Here is a 21,143-nt window from a genome sequence, read left to right as displayed (position 1 = left end):
AAGAGGGAGCTTAAAATTCAGCAACCAAACATGTACACATATAAAATTCAATCATGTAAAAAGATGGAGACCAATCAAGCCACTAATCGCCAATAGGAAATAACTTTTCTCAAGTGGTACTTTTAAATTATTTTAATTTTTAAGATCAATTAATTCAATTTAAATGAAAATTTTAAAACAAACTACTACAATAATTTGAAAATCCTTGTGTACACACCCATAGTGGAAGAGGGTGGTCCTAGCATGAGGGGCTCACCTTATAATGATGTAACATAGCACCTCCCTTAGTGGAGGGGGATATTTTTAAATTGGGAGATCTACATAGCCTCATACATGAGGGAATATGCTATTACTTTTTGTGAATATAAAGAGGGAGCGTTTTCAACAACCAAACATGTATACATGTACAATTCAATCATATAAAAAATTTAAACTTTTCAAAGATAGTGGTACTTTAAACCCATGCATGATCCTCCATGCTTTATGGATTTTCATAGCTAGCATAACGTCCCCAAAAGCTAGTAGCTATTTTCCAGTTAAAGTGTAGTCAAAAAAAATACAATAGACATGAATCAATAAAGAGGAAGCACAATGCATCATCAGCTTCACATGGTTAACAAAGCAAATCCACTAGAACCAAGAACTGAATGATAGAAGATGTAGTAACATGAAGATCTCAAGTGAGATTCACATCTTGCCTTATACAACATCTTGCTTAGTCGTGGATATTTTGACCAAGCTAGCATATAGACCATGCTCTAGCACAATGAGCTCTTCATGTGTGCCTTGCTCTGCAACATTACCATTCCTTAGAACAACAATCAAGTCAGCATTTCTCACTGTGCTGAGACGATGTGCAACCACCATTGTTGACCTTCCTAATGCAGCTCTTTCTAATGCTTCTTGGACAACATTTTCAGATTCTGAATCCAGTGCACTTGTGGCCTCATCTAGCAAGACTATCTTGGGATCTCTCACCATTGCTCGTGCGATAGCCACACGTTGCTTTTGACCACCTGATAGCTGTACTCCCCTTTCTCCTACCACACTTCGATATCCTAAAGGAAGACTGGAAATGAATTTGTGGGCATTTGCTATCTCAGCTGCTCTTTGTACCTCTTCCTCAGAGACCTCTCCCTCTACACCATACTCAATATTTGCCAAAATAGTGTCATTGAACAAGTATGGCTCTTGGCTTACAAGACCCATTTGTCGTCTAAGCCAATTTATTTGTAATTTTCTGATGTCAACTCTATCAATAAGAATGTTCCCAGCATCTGGATCATAAAAACGTTGGACTAATGCTAAGATTGTTGACTTGCCAGCTCCACTCTCTCCCACAATAGCCAAATTCTGTTCATGGTAAATAAGATAAATAATGCTTGAGAGATGTAAGAACAAATAATGTCATTTTCTTATTTGAAGATAAAAACATTAGTAAAGTACACTATTATAAAGAAATAGATTGAATAAGTAAAACAAGAGAGATTAGCTTTACCTTCCCAGCACGAAGGGTGAAGGAAAGGTCTTGAAAAATTGGGGCATCCGGTCGACAAGGATATTTAAACTCAACATGTTGAAATTCCACTTCACCTTTGAGTCGCTTTATGTTGACACCAGAAGAGAGATCTTTTAATTTAAGATCAAGCATGGCAAATATTGAGGCGATGGCCGGTTTAACATTGGAGAAGTCAGGGGCAAGGCCAACTGAGATTGAAACTGCAAATGCACTCAGCTCAATTGCAAGGAAGGTCTGCAATAAAATGAGAGCTTAGATGTGAGACATTTTATAAGACTTTTTAATGAAAATATAGCTATGTCCCCTTTTGTGCCACACTCTATTCATTTTTCTATTTTCTTATGATTGGGGAGTCAAGGAGGTGGGAGATAGAAGGGATGACGATGACCATTAACCCTTTTAAGTATACAAACATTATAATCGAGCTCATTGCTTGTAAAACATTGTTTCTTATGCAAAATCCTTGGTTCATTCACAGCTTGTCCAGAAGAGTTATGTACTAGTCTCTTTATGAAAAGAGAAGCCTATGTTTGTTTTGAAAAGATAAATTATACAGTGAGGAAGTCCTAGTGTAGAACTTTAAGTTGCAATTTTTTTGGCTAAAAGTTTGACCATGGGACTTTTAATCTAAATCAAGGGCCCTGAGAGGTCTATTGCCTCTATATTAGCTCATAAAAGAACCATCTATGAAAATGATGCAACAGCTTCAACAATGACTTGCAAGCCTCTTCTGGTGATGGAGGCCCACCACTTCAATGGGGAGCATGTAATGTTGGCCGTTCATGGATCTCTACATAAGTAGAGAAAGGACTGAGAGGAATTTTTCATTGGGTGGCAACCAGAGGCAATCAAGAGCCACATGATAAAAAGTTCCAACCTTGGTCCTTTCAAGTATGTCAAGGGCACAAGGAGTGTGACAGCTTATCCTATTCTAATGCCACTAATAGAAAGGCCCATGCATAGCTTCTGAGCTAAGGTGCATTAACTCTGGCACTCCATTGCAACTTGCCCAAAGATGGCAAAAAATGCTTCGCTAGCCCAACCTTGCAAAGCTTGAAGTGGAGGGCTAGTCTCAGGAAGTTCTATGCAAGAAACTTAGTTGTAGAGGCAAAACATGGAAGTGCAAAGACCTGGAAGAAGGGTGCAGCCTGCTTCCTCCTAGTTATAAGGTTGAGATGACAAGTAGGAGCACACTATGCTTGGATTCTTCGTCACTAGAATGGGCAGTATAATGCTAGCTCCTAGCAGTAGTGGAGCCTCAGTAAAGCAATGAGAGAGCAACATAAGGTACCTCTTTTGGTAGTCCATGAGGTGATGTGACCATGAAGCCGATTCATGAGGTGATGTGACCATGAAGCCGATTCATGAGGTGATGTGACCATGAAGCCGATTCATGAGGTGATGTGACCATGGAGCAATGAGAGAGCAACATAAGGTGCCTCTCTTGGTCATCCATGAGGTGACATGACCATGGAGCCGAATCAATACATCTATGCAATGACAAAAGCGACATGAGGGCTTGAGTGGCAAACTTGGTACCTAAGGCCTTAAACGAAAAGCCTAGTGATGTGTATTCAGAGCATAGGGAAGACTATTTCTTTATATGAGTAGGGTAGAGGGCATGAGTAGGGTAGAGGGCGTCTGTGTTTTTAAAATGTCAAAAACCCCTTCCATAGGGAGGTAGGCGCCAACGAATACTCCTCATAGAAAAAGATGATGTGTAAAACCACCTTAGGAGTGGCCCTTACCTGACGTAAATATTGGTTGACCTAAGTGTTGGGTCACATAGTGTCCTATGTTCCACAAAGTTTTAGAGAAGTTTAAAAATAAAAATTAGCGCTCTATTACTGTTATATGAGTACTTTGACTTTATTTTCAGTATCAATGTATGAGCAAGCCTTTTTACCTTGACAAAGCCTCGGGAAGAGACCTTTCCTTCAGTGATGAGGCGACCACCCGTCCAGAAACTCAGGGCCAACGATCCGAACATCACAACATACGTTAGCGCTAGCCCTGTTCCGGCTATCAACGCTCTCCTGTTTCCCGCTTTCACACAATCCTTGTTCTTCTCCCTGTAGAATTCCAACACCTTCCCTTCTCCGCAGAATGACGCCACTGTCCTGATGCTACTCAGCGCCTCCTGTACCACTTGGCCAGCCTCCTCGTACGTCGCCTGCCCACCCCATGCCCCATCCACAGAGAACGATACACGTGAGAGTTTGTAACCGTTCCGACCTGCTTTCTTCTGTTGCACGAATTCTATCAACAACATGGCTTTCGTTTACTTCATCTCATCCACATCTTAATGGGGGAGTGATGCTGGACCTTGTAACTTGTCTATGCAAACAAAGGAAGGCATCCCCAGGTGACTTTCCCGCCGTCATACCTTGGTTTTGGAGACGAAGGTTTCACCCAGCTTGATCTGCATCACTCCGTCAAGAGAGTAGAATGGGAGTAGTGCCACGAACAGTAGAGCCAATTGCCAGCACGTCGAGCACGCTATGAAGAGACCGACGACCACCGTTGTCAGATTCTGCACGATCAACGATAGGGCATCACCGACCAGCGTCCTCACATGTGCAGCATCCCGCAGGAGGCGGGAGCTGATCACACCACTGCACATGACAAACAATTCTCCATGAGATGTCTGCTCCGGCTCGCAAAACAGAATGTCATATACGCTGTCCACATACAGTCCTTCCATCATTTCGTTATTCTGCTGGTAAAGCTTTCAATGGCAGCACACCTAGAATGCTCGCTCTCATCAAACCACGCTATCTCCTGATGAAGTATCCTGTCGAAGGTTAGGAGCCTAATCCGGCGTACAAGCTTCTCTCCAGCGAAAGAGAAGCAAAGAGATTGGAGTGGAATGAGGACGAGCGAAAGAGACGCGACGACGATGAAGAGGCGAACCCACTTCAAACAGTTTGCAGGGATTGTCTCGGGCGGGCTGTAAAAGGTGTGGATAATGTTGGCGAAGAGGAGACCCACGATGGGCAAGATAGCGCCATTGATAGCAGCAACGAGGGAGCCTATGAACAGGACGGGAATTTCAGGCCGGTTATAGGCAGCGAGACGCAGAATGTGGGAGCAACCGATGGAAGAGTCGTCAGAATGAAGGGTTCCGGGAGGTGGATTGACGGATCCTGTCTCGTTCTGCACTATGCTGCCGATGCTGCCGAAAGACAACGATCTGCAGCTGGAATGGTGGCTGCCAATCCGGCGGTGCGTGCTGTGAGGTGCGGTAATGGACTGAATATCCGGCAATGGCTCCATTTCGTTTGCAAATTCTTCCTCCATTTTTAGCCTCTCCTCGAGGCGCACCAGCTGCGAGAATGCACCTTCTGGATTGCTGAGAAGCTCACTATGCGATCCTGATTGATAAAGCGTGGGGAAGAATCGTCAGTGCATCGTCATGTATGCAATAAATCGACAAAATCCTAAAACAGTCGAGGCCTTGACCATTCAAACAATTGAGAGAAGCAACCGACCGTTAATCCGTAACGTAACGACCGAAGAGCAGCAAATTTTGTCAGTATCATTATTAATCATTTCTCTTTCTACGGAAGCAATGATGCAGAATTTCGTGGTATCGATGATCAACATACGTCAAAACTCAGACACTATCATGTTCTCACTCGCGATCGTCGTTCTCCTTATAAGGGGTGAGCAGCTGCTGGTGAGGACAACGTGTATTCTCAACAGAAACAGCAATGTAGTAGTGCAGAGAGGTGGTGGACACGCGAGTATTCTCAACAAAAACAGCAATGTAGTAGAGCACAGAGGCGGTGGAGGAATTCCGGACCTTGCTCAACGATGTGGCCACGATGGAGGACGGCGATGAAGTGGGCGTTGCGGACGGTGGCGAGACGGTGGGCGATGATGAGGGTGGTGCGATGGAGCATGATTTTATCGAGGGCTTGGTGGACGATGCTCTCGGACTCGGCGTCGAGGGAGCTGGTGGCCTCGTCTAAGAGCAGCAGGCGAGGGTCCTTGAGCACTGCCCTGGCGATGGCGATCCTCTGCTTCTGCCCCCCAGACAACTGAAGCCCGCTCTGCCCAACCATGGTTTCGTAACCCTACCACCCATCACCACACCATTCACCACACTAGTTAGTTTCACCATCGAAACACCTGCTTAACACTAGTCAAGTCAAAAGACACCGAAGCGGTTTGAACATTCACTTGCCTCAGCTGGCTGCCCATGTTTTTCCCCCCGGGAAGGCTTGTCAATCCACTAGTGATTCTGCCCCTTGTATGTGTGTTTGTGGGGCGCCTGTGCACCTTCCTCGCCCCCCGAAACACCCACACACACAACTTTATATCCTATCCAGATGGCTTTCCACCTTTTTATTTATAAGGCTATGCCCACCTCTTTCCTCTTGTACACAAGAAAAACGGTGCATAGAAGAATAGGCTAAGGAGCACTTTTATGCAAGAAGAATTATGTATTCTTAACTCCACCACACTATAAGCCACACTAGTTACCCTACACACACACAAATTTATAAGGCTGAGCATTGGCAGCTCATGCAATTTGGCCATTCGCCCACCTGAGCTACTTGCCCATGTTCGACTCCCCCCTCAGGAAGACCTCCATTGCATGTCAACGTACACCACATGCACTACTGCCCTTCATATGTGTTTGTGGGGGGGTGTAAGTGGAGGTGGGGGGGGAACTCTATAGGCCGAATGGGCATGGTCCACACACACAAACAGCTTTAAATGTGCTCACCCCTTTCCTCCATGTATGCATGAGTGAGAGAGAGAAAATGTATAGATGAAAGGCCAAGGAGCATAGATATATATTTGTATGTATTGTGGGTTACAAAGCCGCTTTTCTTGAACCCATATTGTATGGTTACATATACTTAATTGCACCCTTGGGAATCAATGTTTAAGTTTGACTTATATGTAGCTCAAACACAAGGCTTTTACCAAAACCATGAGAAATTTAACACAAACTCATTGCTAGAATCTCAACCATGACTAATGCAAAACAAAATAGAGATGATGTCTCTATCTTACCTTTGGAAGGCTGGCAATGAACTTGGCCGCATTGGCCAACTCGGCTGCTGCATATATCTCTTTGTCTGTAGCCCCTTCCTTGCCATAAGCAATGTTGTCCTTTATTGTTGCTCCCAATAGGACTGGCTCTTGCGACACCAACCCCACCTGCCTCCTCCACCAACTCAACTTCAACTCCTTCAAGTTTATGCCATCAATCAATACCTCCCCTCCATGAGGATCATAAAACCTCTCCAACAAGCTCACAACTGTGGACTTTCCACTACCACTCTCTCCCACTAGTGCTGCTGTCACACCTGCTGATATTTCTAATGAGAAATCGGAGAAGATCTCATATCCAGGCCTACTTGGGTATGCAAACTTTACACGCTGAAAGAAAATATCGCCCTTCAAATTTTGAACTTCTATTCCACTCTCATCTCTAATATCAATTGTAGGAATACGATGGATAACCTTAAACATTTTTTCTGCTACCACAGTGCTTGATGCTATCACACTCAAGCATGGCGAAGCTTGCCCTAGAGCCCTGCAAATTTATACACATTCAAACTCTCACAAAATCAGTTTTCTCCCCATCAGTGTGTCCTACATGCCTATATGAATATATCTATAAAAGCAAAATATATATGATATAAATAACTTAATACTGTCTAATGCACTCAAAGTCAATCATGTTGTCCATAAGTGAGCATAACATAACCTTCACAATGTAACGTTTACCTAGATTTGAATTTGGATACTAAATAAATATTTGGCATAAAATTACTTCAAAGGAGTAGAGACCAAGGTTAGTAGAAGAAAATTGTGCACTAAATTCTTTTGGATATTAAATAGAAAATGCAAAGAATATAGAGTAATAGTAAAAGACTCTTAAGGGATATAGATTGCAAATAGATCCAAAAAGCACAAAAGCATGTCCTATTCTATGCGTGCACAAAGCCTTTTGAAGACCCTTTCTGGTGCAACTGTTACTGTAAGAAGGAACTATTTCAACGCAACTACTCTAACTTGTACTAAGAAACCCAATTATGTCCTATGGAAGGCACCATTATAAATAAAGTTCCAACAAGACGTTTGTCACTCTCAAAAGTGTAGAAGATTACCTTTCCTTGCCAAAGTTGCGAGTCCATGACTAGTACTTACATACTCTAGTTAGCCTTACTACCAATGTCAAGAGTCATTGGAAAAATATATATAGTGAGATAGGGAATTTCACAATGAAAACCAAGAAGATTTTCTATTCTATGAAGGTACCTAATCATTGTATTTGGAAATTAAGGTTAGGAGGGACCTACCCTGTTCCAATGATGACAGAGAACAAAACTGTGATGACTATGCCACCAGTGTATCCCCCATGCACAATGAGCTCTGAGCCAAACCATAATGTCAACGCATAAGCACTGAATGTAAAGCATGTGATAGCTCCCATACCAAGCCCCGATGCTAAAGCTTCCTTCAAATTCCCACAATCAGCTCTCTTTAATGCTTTCTCGTATGCTTGTTCTGCCTTTTTTTCTCCTGTGAAAGAGAGCACCTGTACAAAGTCACAAAAAATCTTCATACACATGATCCATCGACCACACTGCTTCCTATGCTTCTTTGCTACTTTGTGCTTAAACTTGAAAGTTAGGCAACTAATTAGACATGGTGGGAAAAGTATCGAGGTTTAAAAGCTTTTGCTCTCAACTAAAATCTCTCAAAAGACAAGGAGAGTCTCTTCAAGATGCTCGAGGCTAATGCCTAACATGCACCAAACCACTGATCTTCGAACGTACAAAATTTGCAAGGATGATTGCCCAAACGCTTGTACATTGTCTAATATATCTTCTTTTTGTTAGTTTTTGTTAACTTTAGATCTCAATCTCTTTTCTCATGGCTCCTTTGGATTTACCATACAATGCCCCAAAACAACTCTTTGAAACATACAGAATACAAGGATGATTTGGTATATTGCCTAGCATATGAAGCTCTTTTCTAGTGATTCCTTTGTTTGCACTATGCAATGCCCCAAACCACTCTTTAAACATACAAAAATGCAAAAATGCAAGGATGATTGAACAAATGCTTGTAGAGTGTCTAACATCTCTTATTGTTGGTTACTTTTCTGTTAAATTTCTCAAATTCAATCTCTTTTCTTATGGTTCCTTTGGATCTACCATACAACCTCTGAGCGTTGTTCATTGCCCTCTAAACAACCTCTGAGCGTTGTTCATTGCCCTCTAACATACCGTTCGGATTGCGCTGATCACTTGCTCCACTATGCTCCCTGCTTCACCATTCGCCACAAACACCTTCCTGGACGTCCTGGATATCGTTATATCCATCGCATACCCTGTTCCCAAAATCAGTGGTATCAATGATGAGATCACCAGCGTCAGCTTCCACCCCTGCGTAAACGCTATGATGTATCCGCTCAGAAGCGTGCTCACGATTTGTATCAGCTTGCCAACCTGTAGAGCACGACCCACAAAATATTTCAGGACAGCGTGCCGAAATTATATGGAACGTCATTGGAACAGGATTGATCTCAGAAACACTAGATCTCCCCGTCTACACGCCACTTTACGGTAGATCTTGGTAGCTCCGAACGAGAACTTGCCTTCTCTCCTGTCGCTTGTTGAATAAGGAAAGCGTCTGCCGTCATGATTTCCACTACTGCACCGGTCGATATTTCTTGATCAAAAAACGATGCATCCTGTCGTAGAAGAGCTTTCAGGTAAAGAAACCGAATTCGATCAGCTTGCCTTTCTCCTGTGCTCATCCAACAAGATATCTCTGCAACCACGACCGGAGTTGGAAGACCATCCCAACTGTGTTTTGTCCAATCTTTGAAGACTCAGAAGGGTTAACAACTTGGTCTCGAATGATGAGGTGGGATTTACAGAACTCTTACGGAAAAAATAGCCCACTGCCGCAGCAAATCCAACCAGCACGCAGCGAAACGAAGCCTGCCAGTCAAAAAGTCAATTTATGAAAATATCTCACAGGATTCTTTGCTTTTATTCTCATTACTCCCGGTATATCATGGGGAAGTTATACTCATGAGGTCTAGCCATTTCCTCCTTTACATCTCCCTCTTATGAACTATTCAGATTAATGCCCTTTGTGACTATACCATTTCATCCGTTGAGATAAAAATAAATCTCATCGGATAAACATAAATCAACAAGCTAGCTGATATTGCCTACAAGTGACAACCTCATTTTGAATGATGTAATAGCCTGACCTTTTCTTATGGCTTGTGTGGGAGATTTTTGGAGAGCACCGTGGCGTACCTGAGACATTTTGTGGAACTGTTCGTGGGGGCTCGTTGCATACCGCTGGTTCAGAGCATCCATTGTATCGCCGAACATGTATGCCATCACAGGGAGAGGAGCACCAGCTAACGCAGCTCCAATGGCTCCCACTACCATCATTGCGACATCTATTGAATCGGCAAACGTATACAATTTGTAGAAGGCCACCGCCGCGATCCTAGCTTTGTCCTTCCCAGCTTGGTCTCGCGGATTCATGGTAAGAATACTCTGATTGATCTAGGGAATTGTCACTCTGCCCAAATTCAGCGGTTCAAACATCGATAGCCAGTTTTACTTCTAAAATTAATTGCTCTATCAGATATCTATTGTCTGTAATCGAAGTTATTACACGGAGAAGCTATGATCACAGAATTCACACCTAGCACATCTCGAGCAGCTACATGATAAAAACATAGATAAAAGCATAAACTACGTATGGTGGCGCAGACCTGTCTAAACCCAAGCTTACTTAAATTTGCAACTCTATGGAATGCAGTGTCATATGAAGGCCCCGAGTGGTTTTGGAAGAGACTCGCCAGCAAGAGGGCCCTTATCGTGGAAAGTGTCTTATCATCTCATTCTGCCCAGCAATAGGGTCTTCGCCGTGGAGACGCACCCAACACGCAAAAGACTAATGCATAAAGAAATGCAGGGCCAAACTATGCGTCGCACGGTCTCTGATCTAACCCGTGACGAGCAAGCAGGAGTGATCCATACAGCATGAGAGATGATTGCACCTTTTCTGTAAGAATCCAGATCATGTAGTGCTGGGAGGCTGCAAAGCTGGCTGAAAGTTGAGCTAGACGTGCCGCTAGACGTACACGACGAGAAGTGAGTACACATGACCGAGTAAGCTCGATATGGCTTATTTAAAAACAGGTTAGGAAGCCAACTAAAACTTGTGGACTCCCTAGCTTCTCGGCATGACTGAATTAATGCAAGCAGGGTGATACAAAATCTTCACATGATGAAGCCATCGAAGCTGAAAGCAACATGTTCCTTACGAGAACGTCAAGAGAATGTTGTAGAAGCCCGGGATGACAGAATTTACGTCCAGGTGTGCACACCCAGAAGAAAGGGAAATGGTCCCCTCAAATTTTCATTCGCTCGCCCGACGCCTCTCTCCGAGCTCAACCTTCCAAGGCGTAATACGATTCTCTTGCTCACAACGTGCTCGGACCTGCAAACCCAAAGTATGGCACAGGACCTTTCAGCCAGTGTGCCATAACGATGAAGCGGCGATAAAACATCACTGAACGCATCTGAATCATAGAATAGTGAGACTCACTCGACGTACGCTTTCAGTGAACCATGCAGCAGACGAAAAGTATTGAGAAGAACATCTTTTAGGCTGCAATTTAGAACATCTTTTAGGCAGAAAATTGCAGCAAACCAAAACGAACGTCTTGAAGAACGGAGAAAAAGATTTAACACAAGGCCATGAATTGACAAATATATAGAGCTAATTTTAACAAGCCATTGCAGTACACGGAACCAACTGATGTAGAGCTCATGACTACAGGCTGTTATAGAAGTAACCAACGAACGTAGAGCTAATGACAAATAAGACGACAGACGAGGGTCCTACGAATATTCCGTCCTGTATTGTTGGCTTGCGAAGTTACGAGTGATTGCTGAAAGAGAGGATGAAGGACACGACTGGACCCGTGATATTGTTCGAACGAAGAAATAATGTTGGAACTTGGAATCGGGAGGCGTGAAGTAGCTCCTGCGTAGCTATCAACTTTTGCAAGAGCTCAAGCCTCAGTTGCAACTGAGAAAAATGGAGCGGAGTACAGTTATAGCCCAATCCTCGTCCGATGGAGGGTTGGAACTTGGTCTCCTGCAAATGTGCGTCTTACACCGCTTTTGTAGCTGTAAATTTGAAATTTGGAATGTTTTGAGGGCGATCTGGAATACTATGGTTTCCGACAATAAAGTCCACGGTAGCGACTAGCATACGCCTGCTTTTGGCTGAGTCCCGACCACTTTCAACCAAGAAAAAATGCACGGAACCACACTGCCACTGGTGCTCACAGTAGGTTGCCTTTAATTTTAAGGGCCAGTATTTGGGATTTTATTTGTAAATACCGGCATTTATACGATTTTTATGGTCCAATCCCGGCTAAGATTTTGGATTGTCCTCAAAATTAAGGGGTGGAAAAATGTTTTATGTGAGCACTGAATTATTCGAAAGTCGAGACTACTAAATATAGGTCTTGCGAAAGCTTTGGACATAAGTCTCTCGAAACTGTCCGTTCCTATATTTAATTCCACGGTTCCACCGTCGACGACCTTCAACTCGGAGTCCACAGTGTAATAATAGTCTGGACCCCTCGCCAATTGCCAATCACAGAGTAGTCTGCAGTGGCGAAATTCCTGGCTTTCGTCAGTTTCAAGGTGCAAGAACCCGGGAATTCGATTCACGATAGGAACGTGACGTCGGAGGCAATGCCCAACGGTGACTCTACCGTGAGCACCAGTGGCAGTGTGGTTTCGCGCATTTTTTCTTGGTTGAAAGTGGTCGGGACTCAGGATTCAGAAACCAGCCAAAAGCAGGCGCATGCTAGTAGCTACCATGGACTTTATTGTCGGAGGATCACTATATCTGTTGCAAAGACCGACACAAGACATTCCAAATTTCGAATTTACAGCTACACAAGATCGCCCTCAAAACATTCCAACTTTCGAATTTACAGCTACAAAAGCGGTGCAAGAGAAATTCCTGGCTTTCGTCGATATATTGCAGCAACCCAGTTTCATGGTGCAAGAACCCGGGAATTCGATTCACGATAGGAACGTGACGTCGGAGGCAATGCCCACCAACCCCCCAACAACTTCTACGACATGGAATTGAATGCAGTCAAGAGGCTTAAACGTTCACGCAATCTCTCTCACGTGAAAGGTGCCAATTTTTCGTTATAGTGGGGATGGAGCTCTTGAGAGCTTCATGAATGTGGTCGAAGGAGACAGGCGAGGGCGAGGGTGGTCGCCAGGATGCAGTTAAAGCTTTATAGCGTTACGACTACGGTCGCAGCAATTTGCATCACGAGTCACGTTCATAAACAACCAACTAACTATATACAATGAGCCTTTTTGTAAACAACATTTTCTCAATTCTATAAACCTCCAAAATTTAGGCAATTTAGTTATTAAAAAATATGCACGCTTTTTGAGAAAAAATCTATTTTTTTTTCCATTCAATTTAAAAATTCCATATATAAATACTTTTTTGTAAATATATACCTTCATTTGAATCCAAGTTGATATAGTTACATATTTCTAAGTGAACCCTTGGGGCCAGTGAGGTGAGCAGGCATTTAAGCGTATACATGTGGCCATGGTGGTTGGTTGCGAGTTGACCTTTGAATAGCATTGAGAGGGTTCATAATAAAATCCACATTTAATGGCATTTTGCATCAATTGTAATTGAGAAAAATTGGCTAGATTTTCCGTCTTTATAATATCTTTTTTTGAATAATGAAACGTAAAACCCATCCAATTATATGTTTTGAGCAGTGTTTCCCAAAAATATTTTTGGTTGCGTAATGAGAAACCTGATATCTCAAAACTTACAAGTCTTTGAATCAACCTAGCAATCACAAACCTGAGATATTATGATTCAGTCTTGTGAAAAGGGAAATTTGAGCACTTCAACACATTTGAATTTTATCCTGTGTCATCATGGCCTTAGAAAACTTTCAACCATATTTCCAAAAATTTAACAAATCTTAAACTTATATTTTACAACTACTCTAAATAATTTTATAATCATATATTGAAAGTTTACAAGGGAACATTGCTAATACATTCATGAAAATATAATGGTACTACATTCTTGACAAGATGTGGATATATCTTCATGAAAAAGCAAGAAACAGCTTCGAGGAGTCATGCTACATTATCATTTCACTCACTGAAAAAGCAAGAAACAGCTCAAGGAGTCATGATACATTATCATTCTGATTCATTGTATGCATGTCTGCACGTTTTGGCTACATTTCACCATAGTTGTATAGCCGACACAAAATCAAACTCTGCTAGAGTTGGTCCTTCGATTGAAATCCGCATAAGTGAATCCAAGTTCTTGGTTTCCAATCTATTTCTCAGCTTGTTCTTGATGATGTTCTGAATACTGAAGCCCCTTTCACAAATAGCTGTGCTGCTGCACTACAACAAGGTAATTTCTGCAACTTGAAGAAGCATAGGATACTTATCACGGAGCACTTCATTTCTACTAATAAAGCACCATGCATCTTTCAACACTTTTCCTCTCCAATCTAATGCTGCTTGTATCTTAAAAATATGATATTCCCTCTTTAATAATGCTCTACCATCAATCAAGCATCCTATATGTGTACCATCCACTAACATTGCATTATTTCCAAACTGCTGTACCAACACTCCCAACTCATCTCCTCCATAACTTTTAAGCTCTTGAGTTGAAGGAAATGTGGAAGGTGCAAGGATTTTGAAGCTCTCCAACACATGATTTTCAGAAAACCTAGATCACAAGTTTCTTTTCACTTCATTACAAAAAGCACTTTGAAACTCAAGAGCTTCAGCAAGATCACTACCAATAACACATCTATCAATTCTTACCCCATAGTACATGTCCCCTTTTAAAGCCCTACGAATGGAATATAACCATCCATCTTGGCCACCAAACTTAGGAATAGAAGGAAATCCATAACCATCATGCCCTTGCATATTGATGTTGATTTCTTGAGGCCCCATAAATTCCATATCTAGCATAGTGATGGTGGAAGCCACTAAACTAGGAATAGTTGTAACATCCACATAATACTTTTGAAAGGCATATGACAAGCTTGCAACACAACAACACAAAGCAACTATAGACGCGCTTGGTAGACGCGCAAAATAGCGGGCGCGTCTATAGGCGTTGCTCTAGTAGAGAAATTACGGGCGCGTCTATTAGCGCGGCTAAATGCTCGTCTATTTGCGCGTCAATCACCGCATTTATTTGCGCGTTAGACCTGAGAAAATACGGGCCCGTCTAACATCCCATCTATTAGCGCGTCTATTTGCGTGTGTATTTGCGCGTTTATTTGCGCGTTTACACTGAGACTCAGACGCGCATTTAGACGCGTAAATAGACGCGCTCCAGAAAATACAGAAAGTGAGATTTTGGTGTACATCATTGCTTTCCAAACATTGCCCATGATTACCAAAGCACATAATTTTTTGCAAGCCCACATATACAAGAATTAAGGAAAATGAGGAGAATGAGACAATATGTAAAATAGTTTTGCCAATATCAATTGTGGGGCTACGGTTCAATCTCATCCTCAATGAGATCAACCCTTGCCAAACTATCTACTTCAAAATCCAAACAAGTGTTTAGATCTACAAATACATTCAACCCACTACTACTTGTGCCACTCATGTGCTCATCGAAATCAAGATCTCCAATGGTAGGCTCGTCCTCACGGGTAATGCCGGCCTCAATATCTATATCTCCTATCTCATGATCATCCTCCTCTCTTGTATCACGCTCATCATCACGTCCATGGCCATGATCATCCTCCATATGCTCCATATTAGTAAATGTACTATACATCACTTTGGAACGTGGCATAATAGGTATGACATGCCACCACCTATTATTATCCACCATTGGTTGATAGACAACCTAATTCAAACACAAATACAATCATGTTACTTTTCTTGCATCAAATATTTAAAAGCGAGTATTTTTATGTGTGTGCACAGTACCTGTTCACATTGTTGCGGTAGTATTAGTGTGTCCTTCCTACTTTGCCAAAACTTTGTGGAGTCAATAGTTACAAAGCCACTTGCATGGCGTTTGATTGTTGCATTAGGGCCTCTTTCCACCATGTCCTTAAACCACTTTACATCCAAAACATACACAAAGAAGCGTCGAAAGTCAAGCATAATGATATCTTGGATTATGCCACAATAATCATCCATGACTCCATTGGCTCCCTCAAAGCTAGCAATGACGCCGCAATCTTGTGTGTTTCTCTTATCATTAATCCGTTGTGTTCGAAAATGCTTGCCCTCACACCATATAGCATTGAACATAGTGCACTACACCAAGAAAAAATCAATTAAATAAGCAATCTAAATTATAAAAACCTCCTAACTTATGCATAACATTCTATATACCGACCTTGCTCATGCATCCCCTAGCATACTCCCATTCTTCCATTGTGATATGTATCCCCTCGTCTTTCTCTGCTTTCTCCATTTCATCAAGTAGCTAATCCACATGAATACCCTTTGGAAGTGCTCTTAGATGCTGAGGGTATGGCACACGAGATCCGTGGTGTGTACGAAAGAGGGCCCTTTCTTCTTGTCTTCTTGCCTTTGCATCCTCGTATCTTGTCACCCATCTTTTCATCACGTCACTATTAAGCACGCAAAAGAGGTTGATACTATTATGCAACTCCGTGTCTATTACTTTGTTGCGTCCTTTTCGTTGAGGCACAATAGAGGTCATCCTTAGGTCTTCATCATCTCTCCATAGTCGTGGGAGAGAGCTATCCACATCAACAAGAAACTCAGAAATATATACAAGTGACTCTTGTACCAACCAACCCTCGGCCATGCTACCTTCGGGTCTTGCATTTTGTCTCACGAAGCCCTTCAAGGTCTTCATGAAGTGCTCGAGGAAGAACAACCATCGTGCATGTATAGTACCGCATATAGCAATCTCATCCACCAAATGCACTATGAGATGTAGTTGGCTTGTGAGAATAGAACGTGGAAATGTCTCCTCCACTAAACAAACCGCCTCCACTGACATAACTCGAGCATTCTCAAGCGTGGTGGGATCTATTTCCTTTGAGCTCACATACCTCACAAGCTCGCCCATCTTGTAAATACAATCTTTCACGTCCTTTGATGCACTACGTGAAATGCTAGTAGGTAGTATGAACTGAACCTACGAGGAGGTGGTTGATTAGTTGCTTATAGCTATTCACTCACAAATTTGAAAGGAAAAAGATATTATGCATATAAAATACTTACTTGGAGCATCTTGTGCCAATCATGAGATTTCAAGCCATATAATTGCTCTACACCTCTTTTCTTGCTCTTTGTAAAGGCTCCCTTCAAACACCTCATGCATCCAGTGGGAGTACGAATTGTAGTAATAGCGCGCTTCACCGTCGCCATCTCTAGCTTTGATAACATCCACAGTGCACGAGGTAAAAAAACATGCCCATTTGGTCTCTCTTGAGGCCAAGCTTCACGCATCCTCCCTGTGGTACGTAGATCCTCCCTTATGCTTGCGGAATCTCGTGTCCCATTCAAATGCTCCCAAATGGTAGATGCCACATTCTTGAAGATATGCATGGGATCAAGCAGGTGATTGATCTTGAGGTGGGACCAATATGGTAAACGATAAAAGATGGAGTATCTAAACAAAATAAAGTGTTAGCGTGCAATCCTCACTTTCAACCAATATAGCCAATCTTTACTTCCAGCCAATAGTTACAAATCCTTACCGGCTCATGCCAAGTGGTGGAGGAGTCGTGGAACCGTCCCAAATTCTCATCCAATCTCCCGCGGTGAGTGATTGTGGGAGGACTTCATTCCAAGGGGCAACATATCTAGGATGATCAGGTGGGAGAAATCGATGGTGATTCTCATAGATGACCTTATTCAATGCGTCTGCCCGTGAGGCAACTAGCGAAGGACCACAAACAGGACATGCATGGTAACCCGATGTAGTGAGACCTGAAACAATAGATGCAATTAAGAGTGGAAGGTGGGTTTAGGGTGCCACGTCCTTGCCTATTCATAATTAAAAAATGCAATGCTTACCTGAACACTCGCCATATCCTGGGAAGTCATGCATCGTCCACATCAAGACTGCTTTGCAGTTGAAGTCTCATGATGAGGGAGGCCTGCTCACATCATGCACCTCGATACCTCTCCAAAGTATCTCTAGCTCATCAATCAAAGGCTCCAAATAAACATCAGGGTTTTTGACTTTATGTTTCCCTGGAATTAGAAGAGACAACATGACATGTCCTTTCTTAATAGCCATAGAGGGTGGAAGATTGTAATTCACCAATACCACTGGCCATACACTGTAAGACGTGCTTTTGAGACCAAATGGGTTCACACCGTCCATACCCAATCCAAGTCTCAAGCTCCTAGGTTCTTCCTTGAAGCTTGGCCATGTGTCTTCAATGTGCTTCCACGCAGGAGAGTCTGCGGGAGTTCTCCACTTGCCATCGGTTGATCGATGGGAGGAATGCCATGACATGAGCTCTGCAATAGATTTGCACTTGAACATATGTTGGATGCGAGGGATTATGGGAAAATGTCGCAATACCTTACGAGGCACGTCCAAGGTTTTGAGATCTGCTCTATATCTTGCCTCTCCATAAGTAGGACACTCTCTTGCATCCTTATGTAGTCCACGAAACAAAACGCAATCGTTGACACATGCATGGATGCGCTTGTAATCTAATCCTCCAAGAGAGGTCACATGTTGCCTTGCCATATCTCTATCGGTCGGTAATTTATTCTCCCTTGGAAGCATTTTACACAATAGCCTGCACGTGAAGACCATAAATGAGGAAAAGCATTCGAGTAATTGACCCACGCGCATAATTCACCATGTTTGCAAAATCGATTTTAAATTAAAGCTTACTTGAGTAATGCATTCAAACTTGCATTGCTCCATCCATAGATGGTTTGCAAGTTTAGTAACTCAAGGGAGGCACGTAGAACAGAGAATGTGCACCCCTCAAACAGTGGAGTCGATGCTGCGGTAAAAAGATCATCCTGCTCCATGCTATTATCCCTCCCTTGATGGACATATAAATCCCGCACCATATCATCAAACACCTCCTCCTCCACGGCTTCATGAGGTAATGGTGGAGGGCTACTATCACCATCACTCCATGCATCCGTAACGGTCCCTCCTGAAGATCCCACCTCATATCGCCGACGCTTCGCCTCCTCACGACGGGCATAGGGTAACATGTGCGGGTGTGGCACTGCATCCTGTATCAAATTAAAACGGGATCATTATAACTCAAACATATGAACACTTATAGGTATCTCAATCAACCTTAACTTACAAATCCTTACCCTGTTTACGGTCACATCCCATTCTCCATACTTTGAGATATGATTGAGCGTAATCCTGCGTGCACGATACATGTTTCCTCGACATCGATCACACAGACATTTGATTTTTTGCTCCAACCACATTTCGCGATGGTGGATACGGAGGGATTCATCCTCACTGGAGCTGCTTGTTGAAGATGGAGACATCCTACAAACAAACAACCCACCAAATTTGCTCTTCTTCAAATGCTTAAAAACTCTGTGTCGCATCTATCTTCGTGTCTATCGTCGCGTCTAATGTCGCGTCTACCTGCACATCTAAATGCCCGTCTATTCAGTGTATTTAAATGCGCCTGTAGATGTGCTAATAGACGCGACTATAGACGCATTTACTCTGTGTGTTCAGACACGACTATAGACGCGCTAATAGACGCGACTATATCCGCGACTTTTAAACCTGCTTTTCGGCGCACCGCTCGCTTTGCTTTTCTTTTGACTACTTAAACTTCGCGAGCGGCTTTCTTCCTTCTTTATTAGCAGTTCTATAGATTCGAAGCTTAAGAGAGAGCCTCCCATACACAGTTCCAAGCTTTCACTCAAGACAAAGGGACCGTACCTACACAGCTTGCTTCCAAGCCTAAAGAAGAGGAGGAGTACGAACAAGGAGAAGAAACAAGTTTGAAAAAGAAAGATACTTCCATACCTTTTTCCAAGTAAGTCCTTTTGAAGTTGTTCTTGCTTGCTCTTTCCAGTTTTGTACTTTTTCGCATCCACAAAACGCAGCATCTAGGTATGAGCGACACGTTCTTTTGTCGGGCGAAACGTCCTTTTCCACTTTTGAGTATTCTCGACTGTCGGAGCGCATGTATACAGGCGTCTGAGGGCACGTCTAAATGCGCATCTACAGGCACGTCTATACGCGCGCGTCTGGCTTGTTACAGACACACACAGACGCGTATATAGACGCTCAAACAGACGATCTGTTAAACGGTGTTTTAAACGAATTGTTAGACGTGCTTTTAGACGCGTTGTTAGATGGATGTTTGGACGGACTGTTAGACGCGATGGTAAACGCGCTTTTTAACGCACTATTAGACGGATGTTTTGACGGACTGATAGACGTGCTTTTACTTGAACTGTTAAATGCTCTGTTAGATGCGTTTATAGACGCGAAGATTAGACGGGTGTATAGACGCGCTCTGACAGAGCCTCTTTTTTTTTTTTTTCCCTTTCTTCTCAGCTCCCAAAGTAATAGATTTGTTTATTTTTTTCTAGTTTAACATGTGGGGAGGAAGTGCTTCTAGCTCACCTGATCCGCGTGAATCGATATGGAAGGATTTATATAATATTTTAGGGCACCCTCCTAGTCCTGCGGAGTTATACGAGTACATGATGGGTACCCTTAACACTCCTCAGGAGTCGGCAGTACAGACTCCGAGCCACCCCACACCGCCTGAGATCACCCCAGCGGAGTCCGCACAGCCGTCTTATGCCCCGTCTTATGCCCCTTCCCCCGTACCGTCTTATGCCCCTTCCCCCATGCCGTCTTATGTCCCTTCTGCCATCCCGTCTTATGCCCCTTCCCCCATGCCTTCAGGAGGTCCTTCTGCCTCAGCGAGCCATCGACGTACTCCCCAGCCGTCGAGACTCGGTTCTCCAGCTACGAGTGGTCAGCGTAGTCCCGCGCAGTTCCCAGCTACGAGTGGCCAGCGTACGAGCTCGACACGACAGGGTGGCAGGTGTAGTAGCAGGGAGAGCGGTGGCGGATGCATGGCACAGTGCTTTGGGCCATGTGGCGGTGAGGCCGAGGATGATGATTCCGATGATTTAGACGTGCCTCTGGGTGATGGTACGATTTATTATGACATCACCCAGACAGGAGGCATCTTGATGGATGCACGGGGGAAGGATATAATGGCCTTCATGCGCTCTGTAATTGCTAACAATTATAGAGATTGCTTTATCCACTATAAAGACCACCCAAAGAGGTTGGCTGATGAGACCCTCGCTACTGTTCGCTCTAGGTATCCTAACCCCCCCAATCGCCAGTTCACAGATAAATGGGGGAAGTCAAAGATTGTTACGATACTTAGCAATAAAAGATCTTCCCTTAAGAGGCAGGCACTAGCGGAGCTTGCCAGACTTGAGGCAGGTCAACCTCCAAGGGGCCCGCCCCACACCGCTCAGAAGCGTGAGTGGAAGAAGGCAATGAAGTCAGCGAGGGAGGA

At 43.3% G+C, this 21,143-nt stretch overlaps 1 protein-coding gene across 3 annotated transcripts; it reads right to left on the bottom strand.

Moving 5' to 3' along the window:
• Positions 1-643: 643 nt before the first annotated feature.
• LOC147897494 (ABC transporter B family member 3-like) lies at positions 644-10,927 on the bottom strand. 3 transcript variants are annotated; one of them, XM_087380405.1, is made up of 14 exons: positions 10,848-10,927; positions 10,581-10,654; positions 9,823-10,096; positions 9,441-9,495; positions 9,147-9,322; positions 8,776-8,997; positions 7,843-8,081; positions 6,548-7,073; positions 5,325-5,598; positions 4,266-4,893; positions 3,906-4,134; positions 3,426-3,692; positions 1,499-1,753; positions 644-1,353 (listed from the first exon to the last, which is right to left on the bottom strand). In XM_087380405.1, the coding sequence occupies exons 3-14, from the start codon at positions 10,057-10,059 to the stop codon at positions 700-702; spliced, it is 3,762 nt and encodes a 1,253-aa protein (XP_087236531.1). In that variant the 5' UTR covers positions 10,060-10,096; positions 10,581-10,654; positions 10,848-10,927; the 3' UTR covers positions 644-699. The 3 variants fall into 3 exon arrangements, with proteins under 3 accessions (XP_087236531.1, XP_087236532.1, XP_087236533.1); XM_087380406.1 differs by lacking the exons at positions 10,581-10,654; positions 10,848-10,927 and adding an exon at positions 10,293-10,339; XM_087380407.1 differs by lacking the exons at positions 10,581-10,654; positions 10,848-10,927 and adding an exon at positions 10,223-10,314.
• Between the last annotated feature and the right edge of the window lie 10,216 nt (positions 10,928-21,143).

This window comes from Dipteris shenzhenensis, chromosome 10 (assembly GCF_047967505.1).
Source record: "Dipteris shenzhenensis isolate YYH24624 ecotype China chromosome 10, Dip_SZ_1.0, whole genome shotgun sequence".
Lineage (NCBI taxonomy): Eukaryota > Viridiplantae > Streptophyta > Polypodiopsida > Gleicheniales > Dipteridaceae > Dipteris > Dipteris shenzhenensis.
Note: the sequence above shows the minus strand (reverse complement) of the source record. Positions and strands in the feature narration are given on the sequence as shown.